The sequence below is a fragment of the Polypterus senegalus genome, chromosome 2 (genome assembly GCF_016835505.1).
Source record: "Polypterus senegalus isolate Bchr_013 chromosome 2, ASM1683550v1, whole genome shotgun sequence".
NCBI classification, from domain to species: domain Eukaryota; kingdom Metazoa; phylum Chordata; class Cladistia; order Polypteriformes; family Polypteridae; genus Polypterus; species Polypterus senegalus.
In genome coordinates, this window is record NC_053155.1 from 133,601,228 (window position 1) to 133,622,746 (window position 21,519).

The 21,519-nt window shown below is 37.9% G+C and overlaps 1 protein-coding gene across 2 annotated transcripts in view; it reads right to left on the reverse strand.

Annotated features, from left to right (window-relative positions):
* The window catches only part of adprhl1 (ADP-ribosylhydrolase like 1), a 121,859-nt gene that overhangs the window by 27,892 nt on the left and 72,448 nt on the right, over positions 1-21,519 (reverse strand). The window contains exon 8 of one of the 2 annotated variants that reach the window (XM_039744647.1): positions 1,988-5,891. The exons of the other annotated variant lie outside the window; for it this stretch is intronic. Coding sequence (XP_039600581.1) covers positions 3,875-5,891 — 2,017 coding nt within the window. The 3' untranslated portion in view covers positions 1,988-3,874. Of the gene's footprint in view, positions 1-1,987; positions 5,892-21,519 lie in introns of those variants that run through there. 2 annotated transcript variants of the gene reach the window in all.

A 21,519-nucleotide genomic window follows, 5' to 3' on the forward strand; every position in this document is an offset into this window, starting at 1 on the left:
TAATGTGACTATGGTACACTTTCCCTCCATTATAGTTTCTTTTTTAAATTATACTTTTTTAAATGTATTCATTCATTTAGAATGCAATTTCATGTGACAAATTTATATATATACATCATGATTGTGAATATAAAATTTTGACTAGAAAAATACTGAACATATCCTTTAATCAGTAACAAAGAAAAAAGTGTGCAAGAATAGGAAAACTTCCAACAAAACAAAGGAAACTAATTTTGGCTTGTCTGACCTCTTTAACGATAATCATACATAAATTATATTCACTAAAAAGACATCTCAAGAAGCCTTAGAACATCACATTAAAATCCTAAATGACAAAGCTCCATAACTGATGTTACTATTAATTTAAAATACTATGGGGCCTTCGTTCGCCAACCCCAAACACCAGCGCTACGCTCCATTGTGAAGAGCGGGGCTGAATGCACCTCAAGAAGACGCGGTCGCTCCTCCGTAACCCCTCTTAAACAGTGACACAATGGGAAACAAATAACAGTTTTTGTTAACCTCCTCTTTGCTCGACCAGCTGCTGGTTTGCTGCTGCTCCCGTGCAGCGTGATCTGCATTTCATCTCTCTTCTCACCCAGACATCCTCAATCACTATTCTATCTCTTTTCACTGTTCTGTTATTTCACAGAGTAATATTTTCTGTCTGTTTGCACTAATGCGATCTTTACTCTCCTTTTTCTGAGACTTTTTAATTTTCCTACATCCACTACCTCTAACCTGCTCTGTTTTAACCTGTGTATCACAGGACTTGTTTCCAAAGGTTGTAAGTATGACGTGACTTGACCGTCTTGCGGTACGTGAACTAATCTTGAAAATGAAAACTTAAATAAAAAGGCTTTAACTTACTACAAAATTCATATAAAGAGGCAGAAGGTATTCAATGAATTGTAAATAATACAGCCAAAAGTGGTTGCCCTAAAAGCAAGTCACCAGAGCTATGAAGTGGCCCTGCCCCTCTGGGTTCAGTAATAAGAAAGAAAACAATCAACATATAAATTATCAATTAACAAATAACAGAACACTAATATGAAATGATTGATAGAAAACAAACATGAACTAGTAAGAAAAAAATAATTTACAAAGAAAAAAACGCAACACAAAGGATGGAACCTCTGCAAGATCATAACAACATCCTACATCCTAAAAATACACATGTTAGATTTGGCGGTGACTCTAAACTGGCTTTGGGTGAGTGTACTTGTGACTTGCTTAGGGTCTGAGACCTTGAATTGTAAGGTCCACTGCCCTAATTTCTACAGTTACAAAGTAATTATAAAGAGATATATAAAAAACTGCACTGCTCTGTTTTTGTTAACCATGCAGATTGCTGGAATTAAATTTCCCAGCATAAAATTATTTTGATAAAGGGAGTAACTGGCATGGAAGCATAGAAAAAAAAATATTTATTACTACCCATGTTACTTATCGATGACAGGTAACAGAATGAAATTAAAAATATTTGTTATCTCTTGCCTGCGGTGGGCTGGCGCCCTGCCCCGGGGTTTGTTTCCTGCCTTGCGCCCTGTGTTGGCTGGGATTGGCTCCAGTAGACCCCCATGACCCTGTAGTTAGGATGTGGCGGGTTGGATAATGGATGGATGGATGGATGGATGTTATCTCTTGCCCTTCATGTACCTTTAGCATTTTTCCTCAGTATCCTTGTGTGTCTGAAGCTCTCTTGCCCGGTGCATCCCTCTCTCGAGCTCGTTCTCCTAAAGCCCGCTTCTCAGACTCTGTCATTTCGTGGTGCCTTTGCTTGCCTTCAGTTCAGCTTTATTTATACTTTCTGTCTTTGAGGGCAACTCTCAGAATGGCTCTATGCCTTTACACCTCCTCGTGTGTCTCACACTTACATTTGCACTTTTAATCCCATCACCAGAGTTAAACTGAGCAATCAAATTACTCAAAGGCACCTTACACACACACACACAGATCTTATTGTTTTATTATATATTAGATTTTATTTAAGAGAGCTCATTGGCTGAAATTAATTTTGGTACCACATAAGTTTTATTTAGTTCCACTAAACATTTCTTAACATCAAGCAATTAAGTTAAAAATTTTTTCCTTTACAAAAAAATTTCTTAACAAACAAAACAAAAACTATTATCAGTTTTGCATGAACTGGCTTGGAAAATGCTGTAGGAACAATCTTCACTAAGTTTCAATGTTTTTGGTCTAGAAAATCAAGCATGGCACTGCCATGTTATATAGAGTGTATAATATTATGCATCAAGAATTACAAAATGGCAGCCACCATGACACAAAATGGCAACAAACACAAAACAACAGTATAAAATATAATAAATAAAATTAACAATATGATGGTAATATCCAAATTTAAAAAGGTAGAATGTACTTATGTGAAGAACATTCTTGAAAATAACTTATATTTACTAAAAGCCATAAACAGTAAAAGTCCAAAATGTGAGGTCATTCAGAATACTTAGTCTAGAATTAGAAAATGAGGAGGAAGAAATGTAAATAAACAATGACTTCAATAAGATGCACAAAATAGTCTTTAAATAAATGGTAGGCCATAATGCAAATCTGCTGTTACTGTGGCCCTCTTTTTTTTGGTCAGGAATTATCTTTTACTTTAAAACTTGATTTATTTTAACAAAGTTTTCATTCATTTTGTTAAATTTTGTTCCTGCGTTGTTTTTCGTGGTTTCCGAGGCACTTTTTGGATGTTTCAAATGGCCATGATCATCGTGCTGATGACATCTCAGAAGTGAGGCTGTAAGTATGGTGGCGGTTTCATTAGGCATCATCCCACGGTGGATACACAATGTCTTGAAAAACTTCCGAGTGTAGTTATATTTACTTCTAAGTTGGCCTTAGCATTAGATTTTGTTTTTAGTAATCAACATTCTTTTTGCGTTTGGACTTTTAATTTTTGCCATTTTGATTCCAGGTTGCCTGGTATATCTGACTTCTCGGTTTTGAGCCCTTGCCTTGCCCTTGCCTACTTAAGTCTGTGCTTATTATCTTCTGGTCCGTTTTGACCAGTTATAATAATGTTCAGACACTTATGGTGTGGCCGGAGACTCTTCAGCTTAACTGTTTTTTTACTTTTTATGTGTTCTTTTGTTTGTTTTTTAAATATTATTTGGTAAGACTTGTTTGTGTTTTTTCTCTCTTTTCTTTGTTCTGAATGAGATTTGCTTTGCTATTTGATTATTTTGCATTATTGCATTATATTATTTATGTCCTTACATTGTATGTCTTTATGTTGACTGCAGAAGGGGTCAAGCTACAAAACACAGCATGGCTTGGGTTCATCATTGTTGTGGGCTTTTGCAGATTACTTTTAAGTACTAGTTAGATTTTCTATTCTTTTGTTGTTTTTTAATTATGCTTTTGGATTATTGATTAGTATTGTTTAGTTTGCCTTATGAAGCAAATGTTTTTGATGTTATTTTGGCTGTGCTTTTGTTTTTGTGGAATCTTTTTTGCAAATAAATATTCTCAAATATAAAAGGAACATTATTTTGGTTATTCTCGGCCAGAGGTTTTACAGTTTCCTCCCTCCCTGTGAATTCTTGCAGACTTCTTAACTTTTTACTTCTTTATGAGGCCTGTGCAGAGCACAAAACCTGCTTTTTTAGAATTGGGGTTATGCTTTTTTTTAATTTTAAGACTTCATTTGAAGCCTGAGACTGGATTTTGGAGGCAAAGTCTAACTCTGATTATTGTAAACCAGCCAGAACTTCAACACCCCCATTGTTTGAACTGAGTTGCCGAACGTTAAAAGATCTAACTGAAATGAACGTCTAGAGATGCTGAAGGTTATTTATTACTAAAGCATAAAAGTTTATATTAAATCATAAATTTACTTTGAGACAGATCAAAATGAAAATGTGTCAGTTATCCTAATAATTTTTGGCTTGAATGACTTTTGTGAGGACACTGTGGCATCACTGTAACTTTCTGCTTTATATTTGAACGCACTCTCTCCATTGTTAATATTTTCTTCTGCTTGTTGAGCATTTCTCTTTGTGCTAATGTTAGGTGCACTCACATGTTGTCTGTTTAATTCACACCCTTTATCACTTGGCATGGTACTATAGGACGATGACTTGTAGCCATCCCATATGCTTACTAGATCCCCCTGATAAGACTCACTGATTCCACACCCAGCTAACTCCTGTGGTATTTCTTTCTCCTCCTGGTTTTTGGCAGGGCTTTCAGTTTCCCCAGTTATCCATTCACACGTGATTTGCTTATTTTTAAGCTCCTTGCAAGTTTTGTTGGACTCATCCTGGTTTATATCTGTCTCTGTTCCCAGTTGGAGTTGATTTTGAGTGCTGATACTGTGATTCTTGGGCACTGGTGTTGCAACTAAAAGTTGCAGTTCGTGAACTGTTACATCTGAAAGCCACAATATATCTTTGTTATCAGGTTCCAAAGCAGGAGTTGCTTGATTTTCTTCTGGATGACAGTGGTTACTGCTTTCCTCGATTTCAATCTGTGGCAAGTGAATTGTGAAGGCTTTTTGTAAAGATTTTTCCACATGGCTTTGTACTAATCCAGAATCTCCATCCAGTAGGGTCGGTCCCTCAAAATTCTTGAATCCATGCATATCCTGTGCTGGGGATTTAAATTGGCCAACTGCTGGGCTCCTGGATGGGTTAACACCTTTCCAGTCGGAGGACTGATGGATTTTTTCTTGGGGCCCCAGAAGGGAGAGCTCATAAAAGGCAGATAACAGAGGAATGGCCTCAGAGAAGGCTTTGATGTCAGCTGGATGTGAAGAGCTATTGAGATTAGAAAGAAGTTCTGCTTCTTCTTTGTTTGATTCTATTTTAAGGCAGGCATTGTTGAGATGATTAGTCATGAGCCTGGGCATTCCGCTCTTTGTGATTTCTGGGCTATTCCTGTCTTCTCTTTCCAAAAGTGCGGATTTAAACTGTATGACCTCATCGGATTCAAAGGCACCTACGGCAGCAGCATACCAGGATCTCTTCTCTGTGGCTGTATTCACTATCCATGACTGCTTGTGAGTCCCATCAACCCTGCTCCATCCCGCGGGACACTCAGTTGTCACTGCCAAGCTCACACTGTGCATTAATTCCACAGAGGCTGCCGTGTTGTGGTGTAAAGGGTGACTCCATATTTCTGTAGCTTCGAAGAGGTGCAGCTCAATGGTTGCTCGTTTCAAAACTTGTACATCTCTCCCTTCTGTTTTCTTCTGTTTCAGAGATGCAGCCGTATAAGTGACAGTGTGCAAAGTGCTCAGTGTTTCAAACCTTTCAATTATTTTGTCCAAAAATGTGTTTTTGCCGCCTATTTTAGTGTTGGATGCTGATATTTTCTGTTTTCTCAAATTCTTGTCGGCATTCTCTTCTGCAGCTGCAAACGTCATGAGAATTTTCTGAACGGTGCCTTTTTGACAGGTAACATTTTTTTTCCAATTAGTGCTGACTGTGTTGATGTTCTCTTTTTTTCGAACTTGCCATTCGATATTCACTCGTCCTTTTGCTTTGAGGGATTCAGTCACACACAATCCGAGAGCTGGACCCCGGTTCTCCCTCAAGAGCAATGACCCAACTTCTCGTGTTTTTTTCTTGGCAGTTTCTCGATTCTCTCTCATAAATCTTGCCTGTAGAAGCTGAAAGGTGGTGGGGTGCTTGGCAAAGTCTTTCTTTGGTTTGTGAGGTCTGCTGCCATGCTCCTTGCTACCTGCTATGGGTGCTGGCCCCATTTTGTCTACTGAGCTGCAGCCCAGCCGTTCAGTTAAATAGAGAAGAAGGCTTTTGAGGACTTCAGCAACTCCTGGATTGGTTAACCGGTTGTAGGCCATCCGCTTTATTGCTGAAAAATCCTGTCCCAAATCATAGGCCTGAATACATTCCATGTGGTCTCTGAATTGAATAAAAACAGTTTTTAATAGCAAACAAGAGGCAAGATGCTGACATTTCACTACACATGGCATGCATTATATCTTAGGACTTCAAATGCAAACCAAAAAGGAGACACATTATAAACTTAAGCAACTTTCCCTAAATGATTTTGAAAATTTTTAGAAATATATGTAGAGAAAAGCCAAGTGAAATGACACCTTTACCTTCTTGCCTGAAGAAGGGACCTGAGCTGCCTTGAAAGCTTGCATATTGTAATCTTTTTAGTTAGCCAATAAAAGGTGTCATTTTGCTTGACTTCTCACTACATTCATAATGGCTAACGCGGTACAACACCCTAGGACTACAGAAATATATGGTAAATTGTTAGAACATTAGTAAAGGTTTGTTGAGAATGGTCCATTCTGATCAATAAACCTCATAAATCTTATTCTCCTAATTTACCCAAAACGATATTAAGTTGAGTTTTGAAGATCTTACCGTCTACCAAGATACTTTGTAGCACATATGGACATAGAAGGTGCAGTAAGCAGGCAGGCAGACAAAGCAGAATGTAAATGTTATGAAGGAGTACATGAAGACACAAGAAAGGAAGGAGTGAGGAGCAGAGCCATATTGAAAGCTGCATGCTGGGTCTGGTTTTAACCTGTAGATGGCCAAGTATTGGTAAGGTTATCTTGTAATTTGTCAAACAATAAACATGAACAAAACTGAAAAAGTAAAATGCACCAATTCTGCTAAGATGAACTAAACTGTAACAGACATGTGAGATATTTAAATGCAGATCTTAATAAAGGTGAGCTCAGAGAAATCTATCCTTATAGCTTCTTTAGGTGAAATTTTATTGGTTCTGCTTCACAGTTTAGTACTTTTAGTAAGCTTTTTATCTACTTTTAGGACTTGAGTGAAAATCTGATGATGTTTTAGGTCATATTTATGCAGAAATATAGAAAATTCTAAAGGGTTTACAAACTTTCAAGCACAAGTGTAGAAGTGCTTCCTGGAAGGCATGCAGTGGCACCGGAACAAATGCTGGGTCAGACATAAAAGGAGCCCACTGCCTTACATCAGGGAGTCAGAGTCAGAAGGCAGCAAGGAACACTCAACCAGAGCTAGAGAGGAGGAAGAATTTGCTTTGTTTTGGGTAATTGTGGTTTATTTTGGAGAAGTGATTATTGGAAAAGAGCTTGGTGTAAATAAGTACCTTTATTTTATTCATATAACATCTGGTGTTATACTGTGTCTTGGGTTCGGGGCTCTCTGTACTGATTTGTTATATAAGGTTAGAATTAATTCTAATAAAGTGGCACAACTGTGGTCACATTATGGACTGTTCAGAATTTGTGCATTCTTCTCATATATCCATGTATTTCCAGCTATGTTTCATTGCACTTTTGAGGCATCATGTGGAATTTTTAACTGAGGTGATGTGACTAAAGTGTTCAGATTTATGAAGAGAAATAGTAGGTGGATGCCCACTGTTATTTTAAATTAGTGCTTCAGGTAGAATAAGAGGCACAGTTGGAAGTGCCTAAGGTCAAATAATGCTCAAACTTTAGTGAGAACCAAAGATACATCAAATGAGCTACCAGGTAGTGTACTAGATAGTAGGACTTTTGGAGCTTTCAAACCTTAACTCCACACTATTTTTAGAAAAGAGAATTGTTAATGAATGTGTTGGACTGAATAGCTGGTTCTTTATAAAATTATACTCATCAGCTTTATAGGCAGGCTGAAGAATGAAAATATTCTCGAAGACTGTCCAAAAGCATTGTTAAACAAGCCTCGTTCTTTTATTTGAGTGTTGTACTAGGGTTGAAATAATGCATTGTTCTCATTCAGTTTCTTCTGTTAAACACTGAAGCATTTCACATTTACCTTCCAAGTCTTGTCTGTTATAAATGGATAAATGAAAAATGGATAATAAGCTATTTGAGGCATTGACTGGCACTGTGGCTTTGAGTGTAATAAAATGTATGTGCAGGTATCAAAAATTACACTTTTAAAGTTAACAGTCAATAAAAAATGAGTTATTCATCTTGTGAATGCAAAGTACAAAAAAAAATCATTGATGAAGTTTAAATAATGGAGATTATGGGTGAACTGTCAGCATTGCAAAGAAGCTGAATTTAAAGTACTGCATGATAAAAACAGTGCTCTCATAGAAAACAAAGTCTGGAGAAGCATGGAGGCATAAATCCTGTCTAGTACCGCAAGTTTTTTTTTTTTTTTATATCTATTTCTTTTAAATTTTGTAAAGCACCTTGAGCTACATCCAGTGCATGAGAATGTGTTGTAATCAGTAATGTCTGTATTCCCCTCTTTATAATTATACTAGGGGGTTCACCCTGCTCGCTTTGCTCGCCAAGCCTGCACTACACCTCGGCCACTTCATGTCTCTGCCACTCGTGTTGTGAAGGCGGGGGGGAGCTGAATGCACCCCAAGGAGATGCGGTCGCTACTCTGAAACTACATTTCGCCATTATGAGGATGACTCTGTAAATTGCTTTATTACAAAATCACCATAGTAATATTGTGTTTTAACTTCAACTAAAAACATCATGCACCCAGTCTGAGCTAATGGCTGGTTTAATATGCATATACCATGGCAAAGATCATCTGGCAGTATGCTGCTGTTTCTAGTTTTAGATGAAGATTATATGTGGATGATATGATTGGACATGACTGCATTGAGGACCTTTCAGTGGTTCCAATAAAGCCATATTCTGACACAATTATAAAGATGAAAGCCTTTTATGTAAAGGCTTAAATGCCTATGGTTAAAATGTGTGCATGTGGGTTTGTGAAGCTTCATTACAGTAAACATTTTTTACAGTTGCATTATGTAGTATGTAGTGTATTGAGACTACGTTTATTTTGAAATATCCGGTGGATACAACCATTATTTTGAAACATTCTGGGTTTTTGATTCACATGGTCTATTAAAGAGCAACACAGAGATACATGTGTGTTAGGCTGGCTGCACACTACATGGCTTTGAGGTGGAGAGCATGTGAAACTTAACATGTGCATGTGCTGGATCTCATCACCTTGTGGCCTGCAGTTCAAAGGGAATCATAAGATACAGTATGACACATAACAAGACACTCTCATGACTTCTCAGTTTCAAAATTCCGAAATATCACAAGTTTGTCGTAATTAATGTGCTGCCTGACAGTGATGGTGACTAGAAATGTTTTCCAGATATGGAGAGTTTGGATGCAGTCTACACAAATGTTTTTCCTTTTGCCATTTTATTGTAGTACAAGCCTCTCTTCTTCTTTTACAGTCTAAAACACCTATTTTTTCCTTTATTCCTTTCTGTATTGCATGCATTGTACTGCCAGCGGAATGCCCATTAGTTGTCAACTATTGCATATACTGGAGGCCACTGCCTTGGCTTGTCACAGACCATTATGACTGAGTTGCTAGCGATGTCACACTACATAACTGCCAGTCATGGACTCACACCACAACTGTGTCTAACTTGCTAAGGTTGTGTCAATTAAGACTACGACTGAAAATCACAGTGAAAGTTGTGGAGTGTGATGGGGTCTTTAGATAGCTCAGTTGTAGCTTTCCTCTGTGAGTGATACAATACAGGTGGATTTTGTTGTATATTGTGTCAGCTGCATTGTTGAACCTAAACACTGTAATAGTATCATTCTGTTTTATATGGCTAGATAGTTCAGCTTTGCAGCTTGACTTTGTGTAAAAGCCATAATCTCAAAATGTAATGACAATACCTCAGCCAGGAGGGATGGAGGCTTTTAAAATGGAAGAACGTGAATGGATGGGCATCCAGTCTGGGTTTTTTACTGGTATAGAAGGACAGTGGAAGATGCCATCCCAGAAATGTGGAGCTGTGGAGCTGTCATTTGTGCACCTGCAGGCAAGCATGGGAACTGTACCCCCAGTGGGTAGCAAGGTTGGGATACCTGGGTGCCACCACAGGGAGCTGTCAAAAGGACACCATTCTGTCCTGGGGAGGTTGTGCCTGACCAGAAGTACTTCTTAGTGGCAAAAATGTTGTCTCCAGTTACTGGGTTGAAAGGACCTGCTCTTATTTTCCCAGGTGAGTCAGAGTCGAGCAAAGCTCATCTGGGAGGAGTGTAGAAGCAAACAGAAAGTGAGAAAGAATGAAGAAGAATTGTGGGAAGAACCTATAGGAAGATTTATATATATATATATATATATATACAGTATATAAAATACAAGAGGGTTCCCCCCTGCTCGCTTCACTCGCCAACCCCCTAGCTTGCGCTACACGCCAGCCACTTCGCGTTACTGACACTCGTGTTGTGAAGAGGGGGGCTGAACGCACCCCAAGAAGATGCGATCACTCCTCTGAAAACCCCCTCTTAAACGCTGATACAATAGGGAACAATTACAGTTTTTTTTTTACCTCCTCTTTGCTCAATCAGCTGCTGGATTGCTGCTGCTGCTGCTGTGCCGCGTGATCTGCATCTCACACAGTGCTTCGAACATTTAAAAGACTGTACAGCAGCTGCCCTACTCTTTGTCTTTTATTTCCGGTCCTGGGCGTGGTTAAATCTCTTGGCAAAAAGTCTAGTCTCATTGTTTCCCATTGTATCAACGTTTAGGAGGAGTGTGTTCAGCCCCCCTCTTCACAACGTGAGCGGCTTGCCCCCCTAGTATAGATATAATATTTATAACTCAACAAATGCAGCTTTTATGTGTTGGCTGTTTTCTTTACTTTTCCACATATTTTTAGATAGGATAAATGCTGCTCCTTCTTTGCATACCCTGTTTTTTACACCCACCATTAATGTCCACGAGATACAGTAAGACTTCCCCTTCCTTAAGGACATCATCTTCCATTTTCAGAGGCTTGGTGCAATCCGCATTAATCTGCAGAAACCTGGGGCCTCATGTATAAACGGTGCGTACGCACAGAAATGTTGCGTAAGAACTTTTCCACGTTCAAATCGCGATGTATAAAACCTACACTTGGCGTAAAGCCACGCACTTTTCCACGGTACCTCATGCCTTGTCGTACGCAAGTTCTCCGCTCGGTTTTGCAAGCTGGCGGCACCCAGCGTCAAAGCAGTGCTACTGTTCTTGTGTGATTACTCATTATTTTCATGACGCGGCTTTATAAATACACAGAAACTAACCGCATATTGTTTATTAGTGTAATGCATCTGATTGTAATTAACTTGTAACAATATAATGGTCCAGGGAACAGCCATAGTATTCCAAATGCCATAACTGCTTTAGCGTTGTTACTTCTCTCTTCTCCTTCTTCTTCTTCTTCTTCTTCTTTCAGCTCCTCCCGTTAGGAGTTGCCACAGCGGATCATCTTTTTCAATATTACTCTCACTGCACGACTCGGAGTATTTATATCACTGTATCTGAGTGTGAATCACAGCAGCAGCTGATCGGAAAGAGAATTATCGGTATACGGCATTAAGCACACGCTGTCTCTGCCACGGCAAAACGTTTCAAAGCCTTTCCTGTACAGACCTCGCGGTTCAAAACAGTTTAATCCCAAGAACTTTAAATGCAGCCAATCAATTGCTCCTTGTAGAACTGTTTGTACTTATAAGTACAATCACCCCACTGTAAACTTGCACTACAGTTATAATATTGCACAACCTGAGCCACTTTATAAAGCGCGTATTTACATATGATGACGATATCATTTTTAAGGTGAAATGCAGCAAAATATGTTTGTTAAATTATACAGATAAAACTTTAACTTCATTTAAATAATCTATATTCTTCACTGGGAGTGTCTTTAAGGATAGAATAATTAAACATGTACTACGAAGATATTTCAATGTTCTTTAAACGTTTATTTTATCGAAGTGAAACATGTTTAATAACGTGCTTTAACTCCTATCATCATGAAAATGACATCACGTATACATCTCAGTATTTTAGTTATTCAGAGAGCTGTAATATCACAAATGTAATGGACTCTGTGTCCAGTTGGAGGAAGAGAGCCAGTTTAAGAAGCAAGTAGTGATTCACACACACAGATCACATACGAGTAGAAGATCAAATACAAAACAAAGCATTTAACGTGCTACTTTAATTACGATGTAATTTTAGAAACTGGTTAATTAAACAATTTTAAGATGAATTTTATGATGTTCTACTTTAATGACAAAATAAACTACGTGATTAAAGTGGAAATGTCGAGATTGAAGTGGACATTTCGTGCTTTTTCCCCACCGTGTGCCTTTTTTCTCTGTACCCTAATAAGCTTTCATATGACACTCAGACAGTGGGCTTACAACTCTTCTTTCCACGGCGACTTTGATATGTGACTTCTTTTTTATTTCTGGCACTGTGCGATTTTGTGAACGTGAGCTTTCAAGTTTCTCCAACACGCTATGTCACTCGATCAACTTCCTTTTGTTGATTATATCACGGTTTATTTGAACAAATAGTATGTTTTTCCTTTGCCTCCACTTGGTATTCGCTGAAATTCTTATGTTTCCCCCCGTGCTTTTCCCATTGTCTTTTCACAGAAGGCTGCGCTTAAGGGCGATTTATATTGATTTGCATATTCAAATAGGCGTAATTCTGGGAGGATTTGGGGCGTTACATAATGCGCGTGCACGAGCGTTAGTTTTCACGCTGATCGGGATTTATGTAGCGGAAGAACGTGGAAGTTGGAGTACGCACAGATTCCTGCATCTGGATTTTTCTATGCGTAAGCACATTTCGGCTTTTGTGCTTACGCCATGTTATAGTGCGAGTTCTACGCACGGCGTTATACATGAGGCCCCTGGTCTTTTCTTTCATCTGTTAATGATTATACACCAAAGTGGGTCTTCAGACCAGAGCCTTAGGGCAGTGGTTCTAAACCTGTGGGCGGGCCCCTAGGGGCGAAGTAACAAAAAGGGGGGTGCAAAGATGTGAAAAAAAGAAAACAAGAATCAAAAATATGAAAAAAACATCTGTTGAAACCAAAACAAATTAACTTAAACTACATTCTGATACTAGAACAATAAATATAGAGTTAGATAAATGTTGATAAAAGTTAAGTAGGTATAATAAAATATGCATCTACATTTCAAAAAAATGTTGGGGGGGCGCAATTAAAACTGTTATGAAAACTCGGGTCGCAAATACTTAAAGGTTGAGAAACGCTGCCTTAGGGGAACTATTTTTGGTTCCCAATGGACCCATTCACATGAATGTTCCAGAAAGAACCTTTATTTATTTCGATCCATAACAGCTAACTTCAGGTTTTCTTAATCTGTTAATGCTCTTCATAGGTAGCCTACCATACATTAAAGATGTCTGATGTTTTTTTCTACATGTTAGACAATTTTTCAAAGCAGAAAGAACCAGTTTCATATATAAAGAACCGTTCCCAGAATCAAATGATGCTTTTTCAAAGAATAGTTGTATGAAGAACCATACAACCCAGTAAAGAACCATAGGGTGCCATTAAGGAACCATTATTTTTAAGAGTGTATAACAGTAGTTTAGGTCATCAAGCTGTCTCTCAGCAGTTCATCATATTTCATTTCTTCTTCTGTATGCATTGTTTTCATAATCCAAGTAATGACCAGAAGGAACAAGAATGGTAAGAGTTAACATTCCTGTCGTGCTGTTATGCTGACCTGAAACTTGTCAGTTGACCTTCAAAATCCACTGTACATGATACGCCTCTGTAAGAATTTCTTTACAAGTTACAAGTTTTCTGGGTATTCCATTGTGATTTGTAAATTTCCACAGTGTTGCACTGTCTATACGGTTAAATGCCTTTTCAAAGTCCACGAAATTCATTTAAAGTATTGAATTTCACTTAATAGACTCCTCTTTTATAATAAGCAATGTTGTTATTTGGTCGATGTACAACCATCTTTTTTAAAACCTGCCTGTGGCTCCTATTGTTTTTCATCTGTACAAACTCCCATTAATCGTTTAAAAATGAAATATCTTTGCAGATATGTTGCAGATAGGTAGACACCTTTATTAAATAGCTTTCCTTATATTCTAAAGGAATTGCCTCCAGTTCTCATATCTTACATCCTGCCCATGTATCCTTTCTGCAGCTATCCCTAGGACTGCCCTAAATCTGCTGGAAGCCCATCAGGCATTAGGCCTCCCTAACCTTGAGTTATACGATGACATGCCCCTTTTCCGCTTTCGTTTTTACATCGTAATGTGAAGATCTCAATCTGCTTCCAATCTTCCTAAAGGGCTCTTAACTCATGGTCTATTAAATAGTTTTTCGGAGTGATCTGTCCACCTATTTAATTGTTTAGCTCTTTCCATCAGCATGTTTCCATTTTTGCCTCTAACTGGTTAATTCACATTTCTGTGTCCTCTTGCTAAGTTCTTAGTGATTGATGTCTTACAAACATTACATGCATCTGTTAGTCACAGTGTCTTCAGCAGCTTGGACCAGTTCTTCTGCATTTTTCCGTCATCATTTTTAACGCTTTTTTTCTCACCTTAACTGTTTAACTCTCCATCAGCACGTTTGCATCTCTGCCTCTGCCTGGTCAGCTCACATTTCTGTATCTCCCTGCTAATCTTTAAGTGACGTCATACAAAACATTTTAATGTTTCTGTTAGTCACCGCATCTTCAGCTTCTTGGACCAGTTCTTCTACATATTTTCAATTGTCTTTTTAAACACTTATATCACACTTGTATTAACTTTATGATATTCTTTCTGAGATAACACTTTCCACTTTGGCTATTGTTTGCAGGGGATCACTGTGGAGCACCAATGAAGGAAGGACATTGTCCACATAGTCACACTCAAGGTGAAGTTTAAATGAGAGAGAAGATCCTTTAAAGGGCTTATTATCCTCTTTTTGAACCTTAAGTCTCGCTAATAGAAGTAATTCAGTAGTTGTTTTTCTGTGGTTTTGTTCTAGCATCCCATAATACAGTAGATTAGATTAGATTAGGTAAACTGTATTAATCCCATTAGGAAATTCAGTTGCATAAAGCATCAGAAACATAAAAACAAGCATGTCACATGACAGATAATACATCCAAACAATTAATCAATCATTCTATAAATAAATAAAAATAAAGATAACAAAATTATATATAAGATTTTTATAATTGTTTCTCATCTTACTGATAGTTTTTTTTACTATTTCTTTCCAGTCAATTTAGGTTTTGAATTATGAAGGTTTCAGTTTTAACATTAGTTTGTGGTTTAAAAATGTATTTAAAATAGCCACATTTTATTTTGCATCACACTCAACACCATGTTTTATTTGTTTTGGTCACCACCATTTTGTGGAGCAATTCTGAGAACATTCTTTACATTGTAAATTGCAGGAAACGTGGAACATGACGTCAAAGGTCAGCTCCTTGCACTTCCTAAGTTTGTACATAACATTTGAATGAGCAAACATGTGGTTAGATTTTTTTTTTTATCAATTCCCTGGACAAAATACCTCATTACTCTTTTCGATTTCGATTTAGAAATCCATTCTGGACTTGTCAAGAGATTGTTTTATCTTACTGGCTCTCAGATCAGGCATTGTGTTTTGACTGTTTCATCTCCTGGTCATTCTCTCAAATATTTTTTTCTGGCTGAGCATAAGATATGAAAACTTTGTGCCAAAAGTGATTAGCATATTTATTTTTTAATTCAATAAAGATATGAGAAGGACATTACAGCATATCTGTTCTGTCTCAATAGAAGACAGTTAAAGGATTTTAATTAAAAGATTTGTTGTGGGTTGATACCAGGTTGACAAACCAATCCTGCAATAAGCCAGAAATGTTAAACAAAAAAATCAAAAATTGCAAAACTAAAAAATGATTTAGAGAACCATTAAGAGAATTTACTTGCACGACAAACATTAAATCAATCCAAAGTTGGATAAGCAAGAAGCAAGTTTTCATATGGTAGCACTGATGACATCATATATTACACCTTCCCAAGAAATCCTGCAAAAATTACCTTGGCAAAATCATGGTGCCCATAAAAATCCAAAATGGCACCATTGGAAGATGATAAAATAGTATGTGTTTCTCAGGAATAATTAAACAGAAAAATAACTACCAGAATCAAATTCCTTTGGTTCAAAACTACAGTTTAGTCACATAGAAGTCCAAAATATTTTCCAATGAAGCATAAAAAAATAATAAAATACACCATTAATAGCAATATCAGTCAAATCTACTTTTCTTTACTCACTTCTGTTCACAAATGTCCATCCCCATCCTGATTATTGCATTTTTACTGTTTTACTGTGGGGTTTAAAAGACCACATTATGTTAGATCACAGGCAGGGTTTCTCCCCTGGTTGGGTTTTAAGGTGTTGTTTTGTCTTTTTGTTCAAATGTGAGTCTATATGGTATGGCAGTGTTACGTTTGTTTATTGCCTGGTGTTTTTTCGATGTCTGTGCTATGTTCCATATCCCACCAAGAGGTATGGCCACCTACCAATCACCACCAGGAACTTCCCTCCACCCTATAAAATCCAAAGGGTCTTCCACAGTACCTGGCAGTTCATTTTGAGTGCACTAGGGAGTTAGTGAGTGTTACTTGTGTTTTTGCTGTGCTTTTTCTATTTTGATTCCTTAGGTATTTGACCATTTTGCTTTGTTTCTGATTCCACCTTTATGTTGTGGGTTGGCACTTGTTCTCTTTGGATTGCTCTTGCTGGCAACTCCATTTTGCCTTGTGTGCTCTACAGAGCATTTTGTTATAATAAATCTAAAGATTCTACATGGCGCTTTTTGTATCTTGCTGGGGGGGTTGACAGGATTTCCCCCTCTAGTGGGCATTTTTGGTAGTGATTTTGGGATTCCCAATCCTAACACATTACAATGAGACGCAATGCAACTTGGATATCCACATTTTTCGAAATGTGATGCACATCAATTTTCTCTGATGAACGTTGGTTTTCTTTGTTGCTCTTTGTTGTGGCAGGTGATCACAGCAGGAGTAATCCCCAGCCATCTGATCCTTATCATCGGACTTTGGAGATTTAAAAAGTGATACTTTATATAAGGACTCTACTTTTCTTCTAATTAAATATCTCATTTTATTTTAAATGTAATTATTCATCCATCCATCCATTTTCCAACCCGCTGAATCCGAACACAGGGTCACGGGGGTCTGCTGGAGCCAATCCCATCCGACACAGGGCACAAGGCAGGAACTAATCCTGGGCAGGGTGCCAACCCACCGCAGGACACACACAAACACACCCACACTAGGGCCAATTTAGAATCGCCAATCCACCTAACCTGCATGTCTTTGGACTGTGGGAGGAAACTGAAGCGCCCGGAGGAAATCCACACAGACATGGGGAGAACATGCAAACTCCATGCAGGGAGGACCTGGGAAGCGAACCCAGGTCTCCTGACTGCAAGGCAGCAGCACTACCACTGTGCCACCGTGCCGCCATTATTCATTATTATTCTTATCTAATTTTATTTGTTTTTCTTTTCTTGTATCTATTTCTTTTAAATCTTGTAAAGCACCTTGAGCTACATCCAGTGCTTGAGAATGTGTTACAGAAATAAATGTTGTTGTAATCAGTAATGTCTATATTCCCCTCTTTCTTATTATACTAGGGGGTTCCCCCCTGCTCGCTTTGCTCGAATAACCCGGCCTGCACTACACCCCAGCCACTTCACGTCTCTGCCACTCGTGTTGTGAAGGGGAGCTGAATGCACCCCAAGGAGACGCGGTCACTCCTCCGAAACCCCGTCTTAAACGGTAATATAATGGGGAACAAGTACAGTTTTTTTTTTACCTCCACTTTGCTCGATCAGCTGCTGTGCTGTGTGATCTGCATCTTGTGTGGCACTTTGAACATTTTAAAGCCTGTACAGCAGCTACCCTACTTTTTGCCTTTTATTTTTGGCCACGGGCGTGGTTAAGTGTCTTGGCACAAAGTCTCGTCTCACGGCACGTGATTTCTTAATATTTAAAAATTGAATAAGAATCTGAAAATCTAACAACATCACATTAAAGTTGGATAAATTCTGAAAAGAATAATACCAAACATATACTGTATATGTAGATTTTAAAATAAGCCCAATTTAAAGTGTGACAAAAACATCACATAAAATCGTTGCACTTTTAGGCTTAGGATTTTATATGTATATATATATATATTTAGAGTAGATGTATGTGTGACAATACTACAATTACTACTACTGTTCTTTTATTTATTAGTTCAGCAGGTAAACAAAATGACTTTAAATTTACCCACTGTCTGCTGTTCATCTCCAAATTCACACTGACTCGATTGCATGTGAATGTTAGTTGTGGGGGTTTCTCCTTCAGAAGAAATGAAGTATTTTTGCACAATGCTAAAATAACAGGCATTTTCTCAGACTCAGCAAAGACCATCATTATTTTAATTCATGTAAGGAAGATGGACAGAGTTACATGTTACAGTCTTTGTTTTGCCCTAAAAGTTTGTGTTGTTCTTCTGACCTGTGTACTCCTGCATGCTCTTTTGCTTTGCCCTAACACATCATCTCCTGGTCTTTTTCTTTATAGTAATTCATTCTATCCATTTACATTCTTTACATTTTACATGCTTTTCTCATAACTCAACATGCTTCAATGAATGGGGAGCCACTACTACCACCACTAATGTGTAGCATCCACTTGGATGATTCAACGGCAGCCATTTTTTGTGCCAGTACACTCACCACACATTAGCTGTTAGGTGGTGAGAGAGGTAAGCAACTAGAGACAAGGGATGATTAGAGGGGGACCAGAATGACTACACCGTGGTGGGCAATTTAGCCTTGCATATCGGGATGCATGTGAATGTTAGTTGTGGGGGTTTCTCCTTCAGAAGAAATGAAGTATTTTTGCACAATGCTAAAATAACATACCCTTGACGGGCATTTTCTCAGACTCAGTAAAGACCATCATTATTTTCATTCATGTAAAGAAGATGGACAGAGCTACGTGTTACAGTCTTGCCCGTTTTAATATAGACAGGCATTTTGATAATCACAATAAGGCCATTACGTTTGGTACAACCCTCATTTATATACCTGGTCATAAAATTAAAAATTACTCAGATGTAAAAACTGCACGATTTAAAAAAAGGGAAGAAGTAACTGTGAAGTATTTTGTGTTTTTTGATAATGACAGTTCATTTATGTTCAGGTCGTCAGCTTCGATCCTTGCAGGATGCAGTGACCACAGGTTTTTGTTTCCCCCCAGTTTTGTCATAATAAGCCAATAACAGCTGCTGAAGCAATCGTTGCTCAAGCAACATGTTGGTACTTCATTTTCATGAGCTGAGTTATTAAGATTCCTACCACTTAATTGCTCCATTAAGTCTTAACCAGCTGAATTCACTATTTATAATTGCCTCGTGGTTTTTTTTTAACCAACTAGCCATTAAGAAAGAGATAGAAATGACAAAGGCAGCAGGGAGCAGACTGCACTGGGTCAAAAAATGAATTCCAACTAAAACCAGGAGATGGAACAGAAAACTAGCCAAAGTCATAATCATAAAAAGCAAAAAAAAAATATCAGATCAACAAAACCAAGGATGTGAAACCAAAATTGTAGTTAAGATAACAGAGTTAACGATCAGAAGCTTGAAAATTTTCACGTAAACAAAGCTGAACCAAAAGACGTTACAGTAAGTCATGGTGAAGAACAAAACAGATCACAACCAGAAAATTGAGAAAAAAAAACAATAAATTAGTGTCAGCTTTTAAGGAGTATCCACACATTTGGACAAACCAGCAAGTGTACAGCGCTGACTTTTATACCTGTCACCTGATGAGGTCACATGTCGCACATGTACTATTGACCTTTCCTAGCAACTGCTTGGCAACCAGACCAGACCAAACAAAACACAGAAAACTGGTGGCACTCGTATCAAAAACAAAATGGTGCCATGATATGAGGTACTTGTTTTCTTTTAACATTGTTAACAATTTGTCTAAAAAAAGTGTAACATTAGTTCCATGGACTCACTCAACCCCAAAACTATTCCCTGGTCATTTTTAAAGGCCAAGGAATAATTCTTTAAAAACAAAGAATACAAGTCACATCATGACCACCAGCAGTTCACCATCTAGCTCAGCTCTACTCACACCTGTGTGTGTTCAAATCTACAAAATAACACAAATGTTGTGATTCTGTTTCTTTTTGAATTTCTCCTCTACAATGTTTTTCTAGTAGTAGAATTCTAATGTATTATTATCATTAGGTTTTGACTAAGATGATTTATTTTACCGTCTTATTTTCATGACACCATTTTGTTTACCATCATGTGACACGATCTAGTATCCCTCTGTGGATAAACTTCTGTCTGTAAAAACAACTTTACTATTTTATATTAGCTTCAAAAAAACTCTTGGCTATGTTTCAGTTTTCTGACTTTGGCTCCATTTAGAACTTTCCTTCTTGGTTTTGCCCTAAAAGTTTGTGTTGCTCTTCTGACCTGTGTACTCCTGCATGCTCTTTTGCTTTCCCCCTTCACATCATCTCCTGGTCTTTTTCTTTATAGTAATTCATTCTTTACATTTTACATGCTTTTCTCATAACTCAAAGCGCTACAATGAATGGGAAGCCACTACAACCACCATTAATGTGTAGCATCCACTTGGATGATGCAACGGCAGCCATTTTGTGCGGCAGTACACTCATCACACATTAACGTTAGGTGGTGAGAGAGGTAGGCAACTAGAGACAAGGGATGATTAGAGGGGGACCAGAATGACTACACCGTGGTGGGCAATTTAGCCTTGCATATCGGGATGCACTCTACTCTTTACAAAGGATGCACAGGGATCTTTTATGAGTACAGAGAGTCAAAACCTCGGTTTTACATCTTATCCGAATTAACTCACCATAATCTTCCAATACTTGTATAACAACAACATTTATTTATATAGCACATTTTCATACAAACAGTAGCTCAAAGTGCTTTACATATTAAAGAATAGAAAATTGAAAGACACAATTATAAAACAAAATAAGTCAACATTAATTAACATCGAATAAAAGTAAGGTTCAATGGCCAGGGGGGACAGAAAAAACAAAAAAAACTCCAGACGGCTGGAGAAAAAAATAAAATCTGTAGGGATTCCAGACCATGAGACCGCCCAGTCCCCTCTGGGCAATCTACCTAACATAAATCAAACAGTCCTCTTTGGATTTAGGATTCTCACGGATATATACAAAAAGATCAGATGTGGCAGAAGATAAACCATAGAACGTAATCACAAGTTTTGTTATCAGTGGTTGGCATCTAGTTAAAGAGTCAGGTGGGAACTAAACAGAAGTTTGAAATATTAAATGCTGAAATATACAATATAGGGTGGTCCAGATCTAAGTATGCAATTTTCATTATGCTATAACTTATCAGGTTTATTACATAGAAAATCACCTGAAAAATCCTGGACCATTGAGAAGTGTGTGAACTGACGACATGAAGAATCTGGAATCGTCCTTGCATAAATCAGTCATCCAGACGATCTGGACCACCCTGTATATCTGTAAGGTAGGGGTCTATTTAGGAGCATTGTTTGCAGTTTTCTGTTCTTTGTAGGACGTTGTGCCACTGTTACCCTGTCTGCTGCCAAAATGTTGTGTGAATATTCTGTCTAATGTGATCCATCAGAAATCCAATTCTGGAAGCAATGCCATTATTGAACTGAGCATAAGTAGTGGA